The sequence below is a fragment of the Atractosteus spatula genome, chromosome 2 (assembly GCF_055471065.1).
Source record: "Atractosteus spatula isolate fAtrSpa1 chromosome 2, fAtrSpa1.hap1, whole genome shotgun sequence".
NCBI lineage: Eukaryota > Metazoa > Chordata > Actinopteri > Semionotiformes > Lepisosteidae > Atractosteus > Atractosteus spatula.
Window position 1 is genome coordinate 5,504,566 of NC_142707.1, and position 19,937 is coordinate 5,524,502.

The window sequence follows — 19,937 nt, forward strand, 5'->3', positions numbered from 1 at the left end:
CTGGGGATGATAAGGAAGGCCTTGTGCAATTTAAGCTGGTTGGTCTTTCTTCTCTGACGGCGTGTCTCAAAATTGCACAGTAGTCATGGCAGAAGCATGCAAATGTGAGATGATGACTAATAACTCGATTCCCTAGATGTACTTTGAGCTCCACTCATATCAGATTTAAGCTAAAAAGATGCTTGGTTCAGGACATTATATTCTTAGTATGTTTTTTTTTTAGCTGTTTCTCATACTTTTGCCACAGTTCCTATTAATCAGTTGAACTCTTATAAAGGTAGTCTTGTTTGCTGATATGGTCAGTAATGGTCAGAGAACTGTGTATCCTTTGGTACATTTGCAGAGTGGAGGCACAGTAAACTGTGCCATATTCCTACTTTGCTGCTGCTTCTTCGCTTGTTTTTGCATCATTCTTTATGTATCATTCCTTTATTATGCTTCTACCCCAGTGTGACCCAGTGCTTTACTACACGATGTGCTTTGGGCATGGGACCCCAAAGTAAACTAAGGGAGGAGGAAATCTCACTCCGAAGTCCACAAAACGCCATGAGGGGCGAGGAGATGTGGGCTTGGCAGCGCACTGCTCAGCGGGGTGAGGGGAGGAAGGGGTTAATGATGCGAGGCAGACGGATGTGGTGTCCTGTCCTGCTTGCGCTGAGCTGGGGGAAATGCCGTTCTGAAGCAAGCGGCTCACACTGCTGCAGTGTAGGTCTGCCTCTGCAGTGGGGGAATGAGCTCAAGGGCAGCACTGACTTGCTTCCAGATCCCAGTGCTGGAGTTCTGCAGCTAAGGAGCTGCTTTCATGACCAGGTATCATCAGCCTTTCATGCTTATTTCTTTGCTTTTCTGGTTTCTCTGCTCCCCCTGAGCTTGCCGACCCTTTTTTTGCATCTGATTTTTCTTTTTCATAATATGCTAACAAGAATAAAAAAAAACAAACAACTGGATATAATGCAAAATCTCTAGTGTGATCCCATGTCCAGAGAATCTGCAGACCGTCAACAGCAAATTCAGGAATGGCAGTTCCTCCTCAGATGGGCTCATTTCCTTAGCCTGGAACAAAAAGTACTTTTGGGGGAATGTTGGAAACTTGGAACGCTGCTGTCCAGAAACCTGATTATGCGACCATGTTGTGTGTATTACAGCTCCAGATCTGCATCCTTCCAAGGGCCACTTTGATTTCTCTGCTACCCCTGTAGTTAAATGCATTAGTGGGCTTTCTCACTTAGTTGAGCTTTGATTTTTAATGTAGGTTAATGGGGCTGCTGAACAAAATATCTCCCCCCCTGATTTATATTTAAGAGTTCTATAGTTTCCCCACTTCTTAGTGGGAGTCTGTTAACCTCAAACCACTACAGAGACACTTGGGGAACATTATTAAAAAATGATCAAATAAAGTGGGGGCAGCTCCAATTTTGCATTTACATGTTCCAACAAAAAGAAACCGACCCAGTCCTGGATTGTAGTCGAGTACAGAAAAGGACCTGAACCATGATTATTAGAACCTAAAATGTATACTAATGATGTGCAAATGTGCTAGCCTACTAAAAACAAGTCGAAGGCAACTGCTGTGTTTCCCAGTAGTGTGGGAAAGCCAAGTACACAGCTTAGCTGAGTGACTCATTTTTTGCAAGTTGTGTGCAGGTTTCTCTTTGAAACCTTGATTGAACTCGAAATTTGTATACAAAGATATGTGAAAGAGGAAATTATTTTTGCTTCTTTTTTTCTGGAGTCATTGTGCGGTGTTCCATTATACTAGCATAGTGTCTGAACACAAGGCCTTACTCTAGTGAGGAATGGTTATGTTGAAGCAGCTACGGCAGAGCTTAGATGTAGACAGTGGGTGGCCACAGCTCTCACAGTTGCAACACTCAGTCCTGCAAACCCATTCAGTCTAGAATTGCTTTAGCATGGAAACTTAAAGTACCCCAGTCCCAGATGGAGCATACAGTCGGCAAATCCTTGTGCTTTGAATTTGAATCTGCAAATGTCAGGCAGAGGTTTTTACTTTTTGATTTGGTCTTTTTTTATGCAGCCTTTTCCTGATATAGTTCAGCAATTAATTTAATGGACTAAGTGTAGAATTGTGAAAGCAGAAATAAGAGTGGAGTTCCAGAAGAGTAAAATTAGTCCACTCAAGAATACATTACTTGCTTCTGGTAAATGTGGAGACCACCCTACTTGTGGCATGCAGCCTTATTCCCTAAAGTAGCCTTTCCATGGCTTTACAATGTATGGGATTGTAGCAGTATTGTTTCACCTGGAGTAAATTGCTATTTATTCTCCTCATAAAGATTCACATGTCTTCCAATTTTTAATCCTGCAGTTCAACAGAAATTCACATGGTGGGGGTTTCTGTTTTCTCAGCTCAGAAACTGGTTGGTTTGAATTTGGTGGCAGTGGGGTTTTTTTTTTTAAAGTGTGTATCTTGTAGCTCGTTTGACACCTGAACCGTGTTTCAAAAACTAGAAGAATATGATGGGTGCCTCCAGGAGATTGCTGGCTCTCGTTTCTCAATATAGGTACCCTTTAGACTTGCATGTTTTGCCCCTGGGACAAATATACACTAGAGCTTTCTAGATTGTTTTTACATTGCCTCGAGCCATAACTTTATGAATTCACGCAGATTCTTTTGTGTTCCATTAGTTAATAGATCTGGAGACTTAATTTTATGGGGTTATTGTCCTTACTACCCATTTTGGCAAACTTGCTCCACTTTTTATCTTTTGAAGTGGCATTTGGCCACAGTTGGCAAATGCAAGAACAATTGGACTGTAGGAAGCTTGTTTTCCGTAGAAATCAGTTTTGCTTTCAAAGGCTCTTCCTTCTTGGACAGATGATGAAGTTTACTGTAGTTTTGAGGGGTTAACCCAGGGTCATAAACCAAGCAGAGGAGCCTGTTGTTCCCTGAAACTGGAAGCACAGGAGAGATAGAAGGTGTCTGAGAGGAGGGAACACCTTGTGGCACTGCTGCCAGCCACAGCTGGGGAATCTAATCAGGTCTGGGTCTTTGGTACCTCTTAGCTGGTTCTTTGCCAGTTTCACCTCATTGTCAAACATTCTTGTCTTTAACCAGACACAGACGCACACCTTAATTCTTCAAATATTTTCCTGTGTGGTGTACTAAATCATACTATACCAGCTTATGAGATTTCTTTGCTAGAGATCTGCCTCCATAAGAATAGGTTTCAGAACCTTGAGAGTTCAGTCTTTTTTGTTTTTCATTGAAATTTGTCTTTTGGAGATGATTTTTTTTCCCTCCATTTTCTGTTTGTAGCTTCCCAAAAAACCTATGATTCAGAAGATTTGCTAAACTAAGGACAGGTTTCGGTCGATCACTCTTTATCGGCCATGACTGGCATGGCCGGCGAGGAAAGTGGAGGAAACCCACACCCACAGTAAAAATGCCTTATTTACTGGGGGTGTGGGTTTCCTCCACTTTCCTCTCTGTCCAAAGATGGGATGAATGCCGTCGACTCATGGCGACCTTAGGACAGTTCCCCCGTCACAATCCATCGAGTTTTCATGGCAAGATACAGAAGTAGATTCCCGGGCCTTTCTTCCGCGCAGATAGTGCTAGTGTTATTGCCGTTGTCACGGAAACGTGATCCTCCGCCGCCAATACTGACCTATACTGCTGCCGCCCAGTGTGGGTTATTGGAGAACCTTGCGCCCGACATGGGACACGAACCCACTACCCTGAGATTGAGTCTAATACTCTACCAACAGAGCTAGTCACTCCCCCAAAAGATGTATACTGGTAGGTTAATTGACTTCTGGGAAAAATTGGCCCTGGCGTGTGTCCTGGCCCAGTGCCTGCTGGGACAGGCTCTGGCTCCCCCTTGATCCCTGTATTGGATAAAGTGTCTAAAAAATGGTTGGATATCGCAAAGTTCCTAAACCTGGTCCTGAAGGGCCACAGACCTGCTGCATTTAATTGATTCAATAATATGATTCATTTGACCTGTCTGACTGTTCTCATATCTTAAACATGTTGGTGGTTGCCTTTTAAAACTATTGCATTTTAAGTAAAATTTTTAAACCCCAAACTTCTGAGGAGAAAAAACGACTTTCCACTCAATATTCCACTCAAGCCTGTAGGTGTGAGAGCCTCCAGGACCAGGGTCAGGCACCCCTGATTAGGCCTTCGGCCTGCTTCTCTGCGTTAGCTTGCCTAGAACACTAAAGACTGGATCGCTTCGCGCTCTGTGCGCTTCTCCCGTTCCATGCTCTTCTAGGTACTGTACTTGGGGGGAATATAGTCAAAGCTGTGTTTGCAGGAAAAAATGGGACGATGTTGACATGTGACAGCTCTTAAAATTGAAGAAGTATATCCAAAACAGTGTTTCAGGCCTGGGTGAATCAGTAGCTCTTGTTGGTGTGTCAATTTGTCAGAGAATAGAGCATTTTTAAAATATTTTTTATTTTCCAGAGCTGCCTGCATAAAGCCACAACCACAAGTTGAGAGCGCATTAGTTACGGGCCGACTGTATTTGTAAATGTTTTTTACTTGGAATTTATTTAAAATATGGGAAAGAATGTTCAGTAGAGCTTGCAGTTTTCCAGTGTCATGTCACTGGATCATTTAACCGGATATAAGGTTTTGCTTTTTACATGTTTATAAAGTCAAAGTTTGCAGCCATTTCTAAAGTCTAGATTTTTTTTTGTTGTTCTTTAAACACCAGCGAGTGTCTTCTGCTGCACTCTTTAACAGAGCACATAAGATCCTATTGCATCTCCCAACTACAGAAGAACATGTTGAAATATTGCTGAAGATATTTCCAAAATCCATATCCAGGCATTCCATGTCTGTTCCAAGTTCATGTTGAGAATTCTTGACTTTTTTTCTGGTTTTGCCTCTATTTTAGCTTCAGGGTGGATTCACAGTAAATGGAATGCTTAAGAGAAAGCCCTGTGCACTCAGCAGGTTTGGATACATTCACATGTCTGTTGTTTGTCTCTGTCTGCAGGTGTGGGGATTTATTGCAACGACAGAGGGCACAGGCCTGTTTAGAGATGTCGCTAACTGTGAACCTGATTGGGCCATCTCCTTGGGGGTTCAGAATATCTGGAGGGAGGGATTTCAAGAAGGCAATCGCCGTTTCCAAGGTAACACTTTCCACGCACCTTGCCTGTTGTCCAGCTGAGTTTGTATGGAATAGTCAGCCAACTGCTCCCGAGCTGCACAGCTCATTCTGCAATGTCCGAGAAGAGCACAGAGTATGGGTTAGAGCATGAGCTTTCAGACAGAGTCAGATTGTTACAGATTTTCTTATCTTTAAATTGCGGACTTTAGGAAGTCTCGAAGAAACCTTTTAGTGTAATTGCAGATTCCTGCGAGTAAATTTGTATTTGTTTAATTTGCAAGTGAATTTCCTGCAGCCAGCTACTTTGAGCTTGGATCAGCCTACCCCTCCTACAAAAAATGAGCAACTTTGCTTTTAACGTAGGGACTTTCTAAGATGTGCTATCAACATTGTTTTAGTATACAGCTGAGGGAATGATAAGTAGAACTTGTTTGACTTCGATGTGAAGAGGCACAACTTCTTATCCTGTTTTGATTAGAAATGAAAGACTCCTTATAACAACACCAGTTCCACCCAGCCTCTGCCACCACCTTGTCACTCTTGTCTGGCCACTTCATGCTGTTTGTTTCTCTGGAATGCTACCTGTTTCCTTTGATACTGAAACTCCCACTCTGGGCTGGTTTAATAAACTGCTTCATCAAAGGAAGCCACTGATTACATTAATGGAATCCGAGTGCTGGCCTATTGTTTTTTTGTGTTGTTTTTTCCAAGCCTCGGCTGCAGAGAAACAGGAAGATGAATCGCTGGTCAGTGCATATTGTATAAGAGGCACGGAAGATTTTTTTTCCAAGATTTCTTTATAAAACGTCTGAAGTATAAAAGGTTATTAACAATGTTACAGATTGGACTGTAGTGCTTTAGAGATGAGCCTGCCAACTCAAATATAAATGTGATTGCTGTTATTCTAGCTATTGAAAAATTGAATTGTAGTGATTTTGATGTCATTTCTTGAATAATAATTGGTTGCATTTATTACCAATGTGTAGTCCCCACCTGGATGATGATAGCAGTTATAGTGTGCCAGTTCACTCACCCCACATCAGCTATCAGTGGGGAGGAAAACAGTGATGCAGCCAAGTCATAGATGGGGATCAGTAGGAGGCCATGATTGGTAATGGTCAATGGGAAATTTGGCCAGGACACCAGGGTAACACCCCTACTCATTTCAAGAAACTCCCTGGGATCTTTTAATGACCGCAGAGAGTCAAGACCTCAGTTTTACATCTCATCCCAAAGATGGCACCTTTTTGCAGTATAGTGTCCCACTAATACTGTAGTAGGATAGACCATAGGGTGAGCGCCCCCTGCTGGCCCCACTAACACCTCTTCCAGCAGCAGCCATAGTTTTCCAATGAGGTCTCCCATCGGGTACTGACCAGGCTCACAGTGCTTAGCTTCAGTGGGTTGCAGGGTGATATAGCTGCTGGTGAATTTTGCTCCCATAAATGCTAAATACTGCCATTGGGTTGTTTCCAACACATGGGTTGGCAACTTGCACAACAAGCACAATTTCTGTCTCTCCTTAAGCCCTTAATCTGCCTTCAATTCACTGCCAGCAGTGCCCTCTGCTCCTGGCTTATGTGCTAAAATGATGACTGCTTAGCATTAAAACAACAGCGATGCCCTCTCTCTTAGGCTCAGTAGGAAGCCACCCTGTACCCAGAGACAATATCCACTGCAAAAAAAAAAAGGAGCTTTAGTTTTTGCAAAGTGAGGCATACAATGATTGAAAAGGCCTGCGCTATTGAAGGTCCCCATAGCAACACATAATTACCACTTGAATAGTCATGCAAACATGGCACCCTTGCCCTTTGGCTTGTAATTCCCTTAACGCTATGCAGTTCTTTTGGAAGGCTTTGTGCCCATTAGTTCTAGCTTTGTCCTAGAGAATGTTTAAGTTTGTAATGTTGTTGGTAGCTTATTGTTCCCCAGTCTTGTTGGTCCTTTTCTTGAAGGACCTCAGGTCAAGCACTGGCTCAATAAAACACGTCTTGGTAATTTGTTCTGAAGTGCCTATTCTTGTCTTATTTTTCAAAGACCTTGCTCCCTTTGATCTATGAAAAGCCTGTTTCCAGTTTTTATTCTTTGCGAAGTGTGAAAGGGAGACCCTGCCTTTAAGCTACTTGGAAGTTCTGTGTTCCACGTTCTCTGTATCTTCCATGTTGTGGCCAGGAGGCTGATGACAGACCTGTGGTAATGCAACATTCTTAAGACGCACTGAAAACGAAGTAAGCTTTCTTCAGTCCTTGAGAGGGTCTTGAGAGCCTCAGTGTCAAGAAATGAAGGAAAAGATTTTACCAATAAAATGGATAGCTCAATGAAATCCTTGAGATTGTGGATGCAATGGAGTCACTGGAGGCTGTATCACTCAAAAATGGGTCTGTCCATTATTTCTCTTTTAAAAGATCTTGTCTCTTTGTTATGGACTCCCTTCCTTCAGATGTCAGTTTATAACTATAAAGAGGCTTTCTGGATGCCAATACTTCACGCTGTTCTTTTTGTGATGCTCCCGCTCACCCCTCAGGTTCTTGTGACACCAATCAGTTTGCTGGCAGTGTAAATTGTGACCAGTTCCACCATGCAACTCACAATTATGGGCAACTAACAGTCTATACAGACTGCCTTTGTTCTCAATACATGACTGGATATTGCTCTGACTGATTTGCTGCAGGAATAGCAATGGCCATTTTCTACTTTTCTCTTTGATAGCAAGTTACTTATTGGTGGGAAATAAGTTATGCATTTAACTGATCCATTTACCTTTTACATTTCTTTATCTAAATGTAATTGTCCTGTTGGTTACAGCTATAATTCACTAATGGATCGGAAGTTGATTCATTGATTAACATTCATAAATGCTTTTGGTGGTGCTTCTTTGTTCTGAATCCTGGCATCTGTGGTTTTTGTAGTGTCTGTGTTTAACTTTATTTACTAGAGCTGACGGTGCCACACAGTGCTCATCGGTGTGCTGATGGGATATGGCCTGGAGTTGGTCACTTGGAATAAGTCGCCTCAGACGGATTGCTTTGCCTCATGGTGGCTAGAATGTCAATATGTTGCTAAGGGTGTTGCACAAGAAGGAGCGCTTTGATGGCAGATTGTCTTGTGTAACAAGATTCTCCACTCCCTTGTCTTGCGTATGTGCAGAAATGACCAGTGTTTTGCGTTATTGCACTTTGCATCTGACAGCTGCTTGATCTCTTCTCTCCTTCTCCCTGGTAGGGTCTATTCCAGTTCTAGGACTCATGGATATAGATCAGATATAGATGGCACAGCTTCTATATCTGAATTCCTGCTTTGCTGAAGAAAGCAGTGAGATGATGCTGTTGAGAGTAGTTGTGGAAAAGGCACGTTTCACCTAATGCACTTATGCAGATTTGTTATCATGTGTTTCTTTTCCACTTATGCAACATTTCAACATTCTAATCATTGGTCCTGTGCTTGTTAGGGTTGCAAGCATCAACATGTTAAGTATTACTTTTACATAAAGGAATTGGCACATGAAGTAGTTAACATAGCCCGATTAATTGTTTATATAGTGATAAGATGTGTATATACTGTAGCCTATAATTAAGTGCATCAAAGACTTATGTACAGGAATCAGAGGTAAAGGAAAAAGCGACTTAAAGTGTTTCAGTTAATTATGTAGTTTTAATGAGCTGAATGGATCACAGAGCTCATTCATTTATTGCCTCAAAGGAATGTGCAATCATATACAGCCTTTTGCCACAGAAAAATACCTAAAAATGTATATACAAAGTATGTTTTTGTTCCAATGTGATCAAACGCATAAATGTACCCATGAAATTACATACTGTATTACATTGTACTTCTTTCTATTCATCTCATGATCTCAAATTCAAATTGCCTGACTAAATTGCTGGTACTTCTGGAGGGTGCTGGAGCTGGTTCAGCAGGGGCAAAAAAAGGAGTAGGTTGGTAAAGAATAGCTGGGCAGGAAGCAGTCTAGCCCTTGTGAGCTCTCTAAAGCTTTTTTTTCTATACTTGGAAACGACTAAGACTTGTCAAGACTACTCATTAATTGGGAGCAATTTCTCTAGTCTGCACCTATCAATTTGGTGATGAGTCAAGGAAGTTGAAATTGGAAGAGAAATTGGGTTGTGTATTCCTTTCCACTTGACTGGGGGCTCTGAATATTGGATACTCTATGTACATAGTAAATGTATATTATCTCTTGGCAAGATCTCAGTCCATCTTTCTTACTTTACACCAGCTGCTCTGCAGCAATTTGACTGCTGTCTGTAACAGCCTACTGTGATCCCACACTGACTTCCTACGTCCACTCCAGGTGAATGGAGGCAGCAAGGCAGAGTCAGCCGGCCTTCGGCCGGGGGATGTCATTGCGGAAATCAATGGCGAGAGCACAGCAGAGATGCTGAACGTGGAGGCGCAGAACAAGATCAAGAGCTCCAAGACCAAGCTGCAGTTGGTGGTGGACAGGTAAGGGCAAGGCTGCCAATCATCTGGGTGTTGGAGGGGCATTGTCATGCTTAAAGGTGAATCCATGCCCGGAATGTTCTTCCAGGAGTTACTGGAAGAAATGTGTCTTACAGTACTATATTTTTGTACTCACTGTGGCTTTCGTGTTGGTCTCCCGTAGGCTGGAGTCTTGCTGGGTTTCCACAGCGATTTAAATTTTGTAGGGATAGCTGATGATCTGCCTGTATTTGTTGGCATTCCAGGTACCTATGATTTTGTGGAGGTCCCTCACACATTTAAGATGCAACCCCACATGTGTGTTGATCCAGCCCCATTTTGTACTGTAGCTGTCATACTGTCCTTGGTCTACTGCTCTCCTGTCTGCCTTTGAGCAAAGTGTCATTGTTTATCCTCCTTTCTGTTTTGTTGCCTTGTCTGGCCAATGGTGTCTGAACAGATCCATGACCGTTGAGACCATTTTGTGAACTGGTATAAGCACAGTTACAGACAAGAAGAGGCCATTAAGCCCGTCTAGTCCCTTTGGTAGTTAGTAGGTAATTGACCCAATGGTCTCATCCAAAGAAACCAAGCTGTCAATTTCAACATTGCTGGGTAGCTTAATCCAGACTCTTGCAACCCAAGTATATGTTACTGTCCTCGAAGAAACGTTAATCTCTGGATTGTTGCCTATATCTTGTTATAGTACAGAAGAGAATTAGCAAGTCATGCAGAAAGTTTAATTTGAGGAGCTTTGTCTTGGTCATTGACAGGCAATCAGTTACAATGCGTCATGTCAACACTGCATTAGACATTTCATTTTTACACAAAAGATATTTCAGGAAGGGGGACAGATGCATTTTAGCTACAGTAGGTCAGTAATGTTTGTAGTCCTAATAAAGGTACCTTGTACTGAAGGGTTGAAACTATGGGTATTGTTTGGCTGTGTTTGCATAGCTGTTGTTGGAAAGCTCCTTTGATCACTTGTTCCTTTGCCTTTTAGTTTCACCTGCCCTTTTATTTCCTCGTGAAATCATGAGGTCATCCATATTAAAACGTACTCAGTAGTGACTGTACAATTCCTATTGGAATAATATCCCGTTGAACACTTAGCAGAGACGCAATGTTTCGACTGTGGAGCCTTCTTCAGGTGTGTCATCCGAAACATTGCGTCTCTTTTCTTTTCCTCTCAATTTGAAATGAACCTTGACCTGTTCCAAAACTTTGACTCTGCCTTCCAGAAGCATTGTCTTCTATTGTTAATGATTGAATTTCATTTATTTTCATTAGCTCAAATCTGCATGTATTAAGAAAGCACCATATAAAAACCATTGGTACAGCTGAACTCCCAAGACTTAGTGCTGCAGATACCAGAGCTATTGCAGTCATCGGAGTCAGTCTTGTTTATTTACTTAGCTGAAACAATTGTTTTGTGTCCCCTGTAGCAGATCATGGCACCCTGAAATGTCCTATTTGTTTAGGAAGTGGAAACAATATAGCTTTAATTGAACAGTATTTTGCTCAACAGGAGGTTTAGTGATGTAATTGAAAGCTTGCCTAGAGCAACAGCCTTAAGATGCTGTTTATCAAGGACTGGGTTTGGTGGCAAACAGTTATTTGGAATGCAGGAATGTCATGATGGGAAGATGGAGTTTCACCACGCCTTTCATTTCAAGATCGTTCCTTTAGCTTTCACTAACCACAAACTCTGGTTTCTGGGCATTGCTGAAGTGCATGTGTGCGTTCTGATTTTTACTTTCAGCCCTACATCTCACACAAAGACAATTAGTCCCACAACACCTGGCTTCCTGCCACAACTAACAGTTCGCTTTTGTTACCCTTTTAATTTGGCACGAGAGTCCTGCCAAACAGTCAAGACTGCATTCCTGTGTTCTTCCTGCATTCTTTCTAAATTCCAATTTGCTTTTTCAGCAAGGGGAGTGCTTTATGCCCAGATTAAAATAAATCATAAATTACGTATTTAATAGTAGGTGTTGGTCAGGTTGATGTCTGTAGTAAATCAACTGTTAATGGAATTTAAGATCATCAGGTGGGTCGGAGTTTGGTTTTAGTTTGAAATAGGATAAGTATTGAATGGAGAATGTTACTCCTGGGTTTTAGAGAATACCCAGTTTGAACATGTACACAAAGATTGCATTAATTGATTTAGTTATTAATTACTGGATTTTATCTGGAGTGGTTTAAAATTAAGCAGGGTATTGTGTTCATGTTGGCAGGCCATTCCTTTTAGGCAATTAGATGACAATTACTTTTTAGTAACTGTAACATTTAGGCAGTTGTTATAGTTACAAAACCACTTTGGTTATGATTGGAACAGTACAATTTGAAAACATGGCTTAAGGCCTTTCCACTTCCTATAGGTTATTCAGTTTCTTTTTCTTTATTCATGCCTTCTGGGAAGAAACAATATTGAGACACTAGTCAGCTCAGAAAAGCACAGATCTAAGAATATATACCATTTCTTAATTCAGGACAAATTGATACTCGCTTTAAAACTCGTAGCTACTGCCAGCAACTGGCACCTTGCTGTAGCGTTCTGGACAATGTCCTGTACAGAACGCGTACCCAGATGTGTAAGGGGATAATAACCGCCACTTGGGTGATGCAGGCATCTGGATCTGAGAAGCCTTTGTCTCCAGGTTCATTCAGGCACTAATCATCTTGTGCTTGATAAGTCTAGAGGATCTTTTTGCCTGTACTTAAAGGTTAAGTTACATAACATAAGACCCCCAAGACTAAGTAAGCTACTGTGTGGGAGACAAAAACAATCTTGGATGACATGAAGTGTGCAGAATTTGTAAATGTTATCTGATCTTTTCAAACAAAGAAAAATTATAGTCCAGCTTAACATTTCATTAAACAATTGATAATTGGCTATAACCCTAAATAAGGAAAAAATTGAAAAGGTATTGATGATGAAACTTTAAAATAAAAGGCCCACTGTGAGTCACAAGACTCAAGCCAGTTGTGTGCTCCAGGAGTCTAGGGGCACATGACTTCCCTCTTCACCTCCCTTAACTGACAGTCTTCCCTTCACATCTTCCAAGAAGAACAGACATCCTACATGAATAGCTACTTGGGGAGTTCAACCCTCTGGTAGCGAGTGGACCCAAAACACAGGAAATGACCTTTTAATTTCTGCTTTTTTGATTGACATGGCACTTTTCAATGCATCTGTTGAGTAAAACGTTTTTGCTATTGGTCTGAACTATACAGTTGGCTCCAAATTGTATTCATACAATGTAACAGAGTTGGTTTTGGGAAGAAAAATGCAACTATACATGCAGTGTAGAGTTAAACGTGAAGTGTGCAAGGTAATATGTATTGGATAACACAAGCCGTCTGGAATAATTGCGTATATAATTACAATATTTGACATGAGATGCACTCCAACAAAAATTGTTTTGTTTCTCCTTTGGCTCACCTAGAGAAGATGCTTACTGTAGCCTTTTAATAGGCTCAGGCAGTTCTCAGTCCAGAAGTGTGACCATTCCTATGTCCAGATGTTCCCCAGCTCCTTTAGAATACATACCATGTTTTTGTGAAACACTTTCTTTACTTCATAGGAAAAAAACACTCTATTGAATCGAGGTCTGGCAGTGGTGATGACCAGTCTTTTTAATTTTAAACATTTGGCATCCTGCTGGAAAGTTCATTTTTGACTGAGCTTGAGCCTTCTTACCCGAGTGAACAAGGCTTGAGATGGAATATCCTGCAGTAACTGGAATCTGTCCCTACCTCGGCTCTGGTAAAGGCAGCCAAGGGTGCAAAACACCCACCTGCATGCTTGGTAGAAGTCTATTAACGTGAGCTTCGGATTTCTATGCTGTAACCGTGCTGCTGGTAGGCCTGTCAAACTCTGAATTTTTCTTCTAACCACATTTGGTCATATTTGTATTGGGATCAAGTAGTTGCTATTTGGCAGGCTCTTTTCATTTCTTGTTGCTATGGAAGTCTGCCGCAGACAACAGATTCATGTGGTCAGCCTTTACTGGTAGTCGTGGAGCCGTGGGCTCCTGATGTGAAACTTCAAAAACAAAATCTGACAACTGTTGCCATTTGGTGTGAGTTAGCCTCCCAAAGCATGACGGACCACAATTTTGAGTGCAACTTTTTCAGCCTCTTCTGGTAGTGTAGCAACCATTCTGTCAGCCTCAAACCTGATGATAAATGCTTCATGAATTTTTTTTTTATAGCCGTTATTGAGGTCAATAATTTTTTTTTTTTCTGGTGCCTGGTGGGATTGGCTCCGGCTTCCTCCGAGATTCTGAATGGGAAGAAGTGGTTAGAAAATGGGTGTTTTAATCCAATATGGATCCAGTATTAAATCAAGCTTATGTACAGTATGCAACTAATGATAATAAAATACAACTGCATATTCAGTGCTAGCCCCAACTTTGTTATATTGAATCAAGCGTATGAATAAATGTGGAGCCAATGGTGTTGTAGTCTCCATTTTTATCCTTGGGTGTATATTACTTATGCAACAAAATAAACGTCTTTTAAGGTGTGCCTCAGGGTTCTATACTGACTTCCATCTATTTTCTAACTGCTTTATCCAGTAAAGAGAGCCAGAGCCTATCCCAGTAAGCAACAGGAGCAAGGTTGGGTACACCCTGGATGGTGACGCCAGTCCATCCAAGGGCACACGCGCTGACACAGGCATGCACACATTCACACCAGGGGCAATTTTCCCAGAAGCCAATTAACCTGCCTTTGCACTATGGGGAGGAAACCGGAGCACCCAGAGGAGACCCACACAAACACGGAGAATATTCCAATTCCATGCAGAGAGCACAACAGGGAATTGAACGCAGGTCCCCAAAGATGCCTTGCTAACTGTGCTACTGTGCTGCCCCTAATGTGACTTGATTGATTTTTTTTTTTTGTGGCTCGTATCTTCCTTATGTAGTTTGTGGCTTTAGCAATTGTTTTAACTTAATCTAATTTGAGGTTGGAATGAAATTCTAGAAAACCATTTGAATGACCTTGTCTTGCTATGGCTGTTGCTGAAAAGCTTGTTCATACTGGCATTTAAAATGTTAAGCATGACCTTGTCCTCACTATATCTCTTGTAACCCCTGTTCTGAAGACATGGCACTGGCGACGAGTAAAGGTTAGTGCTGATGTTAAGAGTACTGGTAACTCTCGAAGCGAAGCTATGAAGGATTTTTCCCCACTTGTCACTGTACACTCTTTCTGTTTGTAATTTGTGTTTAGCAGTACCAAAGCAAGCTAATATATCATTGGCTCTGTCATTGGGTCTGACCTGGACCCCTTGGAGGTAGTGGCTGAGAGGAGAATGTTGTCCAAACTAGAGGCCATCATGGACAACATCTCCCATCCCCTCTATGACAGGCTTGTAGAAATGAAGAGCATGTTCAGCAATAGACTGATTCATCCACGGTGTGACAGGGAACGCTACAGGAGGTCATTCTTGCCTTCTGGCATAAGACTGTCCAACCCATCCACCTTGCGTCTGGGCAGAGGCAACATTGACAGTGACCTGTTTCTGGACTAAACACATCTACACATCTACTGCTACATCTGCTCTCTTTCTTTTCACGTTCACAACCGTTTTTCGTGCAATATATGCCAGGGACCTGTGCAATACATTTATATTTATATCTGTTTATATCTATATTACATCTATATTTATATTCATATGTGTTATACGATTATTCTGCATACTGTTCTGTTCTAGTTTGTTCTTTGTGTGTCTGGACTGTGAGTAACTCTTTTAGTGCACCCCTCAGTGTACTGATTGTATTGTATGTATTGTACTATTATTATTATTGTATCATTCGTCACACTGTGGCTGTGTTGTCTGTGTAAAGCTGCTGTTGCACTGCAGTTTCCCTCACGGGATCAATAAAGTATCTATCGATCTTAAAGTAGGTGGAACTTTTTCAGTGTAAGCACCAAGTCTGTGGAATGTTTCCGAGTCAGTGGCCGATTTCAAAACTTGGCAAGTCTTTTTTTTCTTCTGTTTTTGTCCTATTTTTACTTTAAATTGTGACATCTTTAAAGCACAATTTGCATATAAAATGATTAAAAAAACATTATAATGCAAAGTTCTACTTAAACCTCTCTACCTGCTGGAATGTCTGTCCATTTTTAGACAGCATAGTGACCGTGTTCTAGAAAGAGAGGCACAGACATCATTCCGCTTCATTTTGTTTCTTGCAGTTTTTCAGCTTCAGTGTCTTATTTAATAATTGCACATTTCAGCAGCTCAGCAGGCTCCGTCAGCAGTGTCACTGCTGTGTGTGTGTTTTAATTAGGGATTGTCTCTTTTCTCGCATGTCAGCAGAACGAGCTGATGTATGCAAACACTCTGATCCATGCACATTTTCTTTTTCTCTTCCTCTGTCTCGCACACGCGCGCACGTTGTTGTTCTGTCCCTCATCTTAGTCACTCTGTTTGTGAGCGAGCATACTGTAGGCTCGCTCTCTCTCTCTCTCACACACACACACTGATCTCTCCCCCAGCCCATGTGAGCAGATTTTTCCCCACTGACCTCATGTCTCCCAGCTGGCCAGAAACAACACCCCAGCCTCTTTCCCTGGACAATGCCATAGTGTAGCCGCCACTGCATCTCTCCCAATTACAGCTTTCACAGGCCCTAGCCTTTAAACAGCCTGGGCACCTGGCCAACAGGATGACTTTAGGCACTGCCCTGGCTGCCTTAAGGTTCAGCATCAACCATCCTTTTGGGGCATTGTTTATAAAGGACCCCTGCTGTTATGGTAACATCTAGGCCAGGTGTGTTATACTCAGAACCACTGGTAACTTCACTGATTATAATCTTAATTTATTCTTTTGCATTTGACAGTTTGGTCTAAGACACAGATAACAAATCATAAAGATTTAGGGTAGGAGTTGTGAATTATACTTTTTCCAAGTATTGTAAAGTAATAACTATTAGGGGTTGGTTATTATTGAATTGGTAAAAGGTTACTGCTTCATTTCCTGTGATAATGAATTTGCAATCCCACATCCACTGTAAGTCATTCCCACAAAAAAAACTTTGAGGCTGAAGTTAAACCACTGGATTTCTTCAGCATGAACAGTGAGACACAAACAAGAGGACATGAGTCCAAGCTGCATGATTTGAATAGAATAACCTTTATTGCCATTAAGGGAATTGGTCTTGCGCACACATCAAGAGCTCATAAACGTGTATGTGTGTATATATATGACACTAAAAACAACTATGTGATGTCATGATACAAAATAACATTTAACATCATTGCTCCATCAGAACTCTGCAGTACCATAAGATTAAAAAAAACATACAGTAATTTAGCCTGTAAAGAGTCTAAAAACGGCACCATAAGAAGAATCGAAGAATACTTTGAATTGAGTTTAATATGGAGAACAAACCAGCTATGATGTTAAAACCGATGCCCTGGCTTCCTGTGAGAAACATATCAATATCAATTACTGCCAAACAGAGCAAATGAACTGAGTGGCCTCCACCTTTTTGTAAGTTGATGCCCATGCTAGTGTTTTCCTTCAAGTTAATTAAGCCATTATACTTATTAAGAAAGAGATGGTTTTGGTGAAAGGAATGCAAACAAATCGAGCATCCCCCTGTGATCTGAATGTGACCCTACTGTCCTGGAAACATGGCAGGGGTAAAAGGCCGTGATCCAGCACCTTGGTAACTTTCCCAGTTATTCTGTTATTTGAATTGTTTTTTGTGATGAATAAACTTTTTAGCTGAAAAGTTAATAATCCTATAATTGCATCACCACAAATGTATTGAAAATTATCCATTTATGAGTGTTTGGCAAGTCTTAACATGACCATACAGCTGCCCGTCACCACAGACTTCCTTACAAAAATGAATGCATGTTATTTTACCCGTCTTATTGCAATGCAAACTTTGCTCCTGTTTGTTTTGCACAAACATAAACCTGCTAAAGTTAGAAAATCAGTGAAAATCTGTTGATTTACTTAAAAGATGCACATTGTCTTCCCTTCAATCCCCCCCCCCACAGAGTCAGTTTCTCATAATTTATAGATTGCATGCACGGCTGATTAGGCTACCGTTTTGATGAGGCATTTCTAGATGTACTTTAAATCTTCTGTTTTATGAGACCAATCATAAGGTTCTGCTCTTTAAAGTTGCCAGATTTATTTAGTATTTTTTAAGGGTAAATCGATAGATAGCATCACAGACCAGGGTAATATTAGCGGAGAATAATATTCTGCTTCTTAAGTATACATTAGTACACATATGTTAAAGTTAGCAGCTTTCATTATGCTACTGTTTTTCAGGGTAAGTGGTGAGCATTTAGTTTAATTTATTAAAATTTATAGTGCTTTTTGCCTTCAGCTGAATGCCACTCACTCCAATTTTTGGCAGATCAGTGTTAGCTGAGGCATTGATGAGAGTTTGTATCCGGAAATGTCACGATGAGCAGTATTCTTCAATGCATGCAGTCACTTCAGTTGGCTTGCAGCGGTGTACTGGCATAATCTCGGTCAAGCTCTATCACAACTCCAGCGGGAAAGAGCCCATATATCATAACCGCGGCTATTCTAGGTTGAAACTTGGCTCTCCCTGCAAACCACACTTGCAAACTGATGAGTTAGCAAATGGTTTTCCCATATAGTTTTCTCCTATTTCCTCTTGCTTTCTGTGCCTACTCTGTGTTTCAGAACCTATGCAATCCAGATGGAAAGCACTGTTTTCGCTACGTGTTTAGAAGCCAAATGCAATCTGCGAATGGGCTAAAATAATACCAAATGAAAATTTCTAAGTCCGGCCCCATAATGGTAAGGATTCATGGTTTATGGTTGGCATGACAATATAGGCAGAATTGCACCCTGTGTGCCGGCACTGTTTTGAGATCAAGCTGAGCAAAACCACATACGTTGTTTGTTTGCTCGGAGAAGATGGTAAAATGTTAAGATGGACATTTCTTTTCACTTTTCTATGGGTGTTTTCCATCTCTGGCTGCATCTTCAATAAAATGATGCTTTACAGTTAAGTGCGCTAGCACTAGTAGGTTTTAACTGCACCACAAAGCTGCAATTACAGCAGTCTGTCCACAGCAGGCATCTTCATTTTGTGGCCATCTTAAAATGCATTTAGCAAGGTCCTGGATTGGACATGTGCCTTGCAGGGAAGGAAAGGTACAGGCTGAATCGGTACAGTAACCTGAAATTTACAGATCTATTTATTGCATGGTGACGGCTTAAAAGAAGTACAAAAAGTGCTCCCCTTCTTGGGAACAGTCTGGACAGCAAGTCTCTCATCTATGCAATAACAGGCATTCCTTCATTGCCGTCTTGGAAATTCTGAATGTTTCAAAGGACTGTGTGCTTTTGGAGTTCTCCTGAGCATTTACAGTATTGCTGTGATTGTACCTGTTGATACAAAAAAACAACAATAAGAGGGGATGCAAGGAATTATATTACTTCTGAAAGTGTCAAGATGCAGAGCTTCTGAAAAGTTATTAATTTTGTGTAGATACTTTATTAATCCCATGAGGGAAATTGCAGTGCAACAGCAGCCTGGCACAGTCACCACAGCACAGTGTAGTGAAATGATACAATAATGCACAATACAATAAAGTACAGTCAGTGAGAAGTGTAGTAAAAAAAGTGGTTGAGGTGGTGGGATTATTTACACTAGACAGATTTCTTAAATATGATATACCATCAGAAATGTTTCTAAGTTAGGGATGATGGTCCTGTTTGCTCTGTATCTTTCCAAGCAAGGTCATGTGGGTTTGCCAGAGTGATTCTGTCGGATTTGGAAAAAGTGCCAGCAAGGAGGAAATGAAATGGCCAAGCTTCTTCTCCTATAGAACCTTTTACAGCGCCCTCAGTGGTACTTTGTCCTAAGCGGTATATTAAGAATAACCAGACTAAAGCTTCCGTGTTTACTTGCTTTGTCTCAAAGTTGACATGCTCTGGAAAGTCCTTTGAAATGGCTCATTGTGTGTACAGCCTGGGCTTCCATTGTCCATTGTTCCCTGGTTGAACTGGAGTAAATGCTGCAGCTTTCTGTTTCCCCTTATTCCCAAAGCCTGGACAGCCAGCATAGTCGCTGAGCTGGAACAGGCCAAGTCCAGGATCTCCGTAAACAGCTTATTAAAGCACAGTGGAATGACCTAGGTAATTGTAAATCATGTGAGCTAAGGAACTTAAATAGGATGCACAACCCGACATAAATTGTAGTGGTGCATTGCTTTTAGTCTTCCTATCCTCCTTGGTATTCATGAAAAACAAATGCAGTTTATTTATCATAGCATTTTTATTGTTTGGGGCATCACATTGTGCAAGAACATAATTTTTGAAACATCCTTCTTTAGCTGGAATTCAGGCACTAAAAAGTGTTTGTTTGATGGATGCCAGGTTCTCATATTGTGAAT

General features: G+C 41.3%; 1 protein-coding gene across 2 annotated transcripts in view; it reads left to right on the top strand.

Annotated features, from left to right (window-relative positions):
- pdlim2 (PDZ and LIM domain 2 (mystique)) overlaps positions 1-19,937 on the top strand; it is a 64,543-nt gene that overhangs the window by 5,571 nt on the left and 39,035 nt on the right. The window contains exons 1-3 of one of the 2 annotated variants that reach the window (XM_088927069.1): positions 746-810; positions 4,971-5,109; positions 9,397-9,548. In XM_088927069.1, the coding sequence (XP_088783195.1) occupies positions 803-810; positions 4,971-5,109; positions 9,397-9,548 (299 nt within the window). In that variant the 5' untranslated portion in view covers positions 746-802. Of the gene's footprint in view, positions 1-745; positions 811-4,970; positions 5,110-9,396; positions 9,549-19,937 lie in introns of those variants that run through there. The other variant, XM_088927077.1, reaches the window with a different exon arrangement.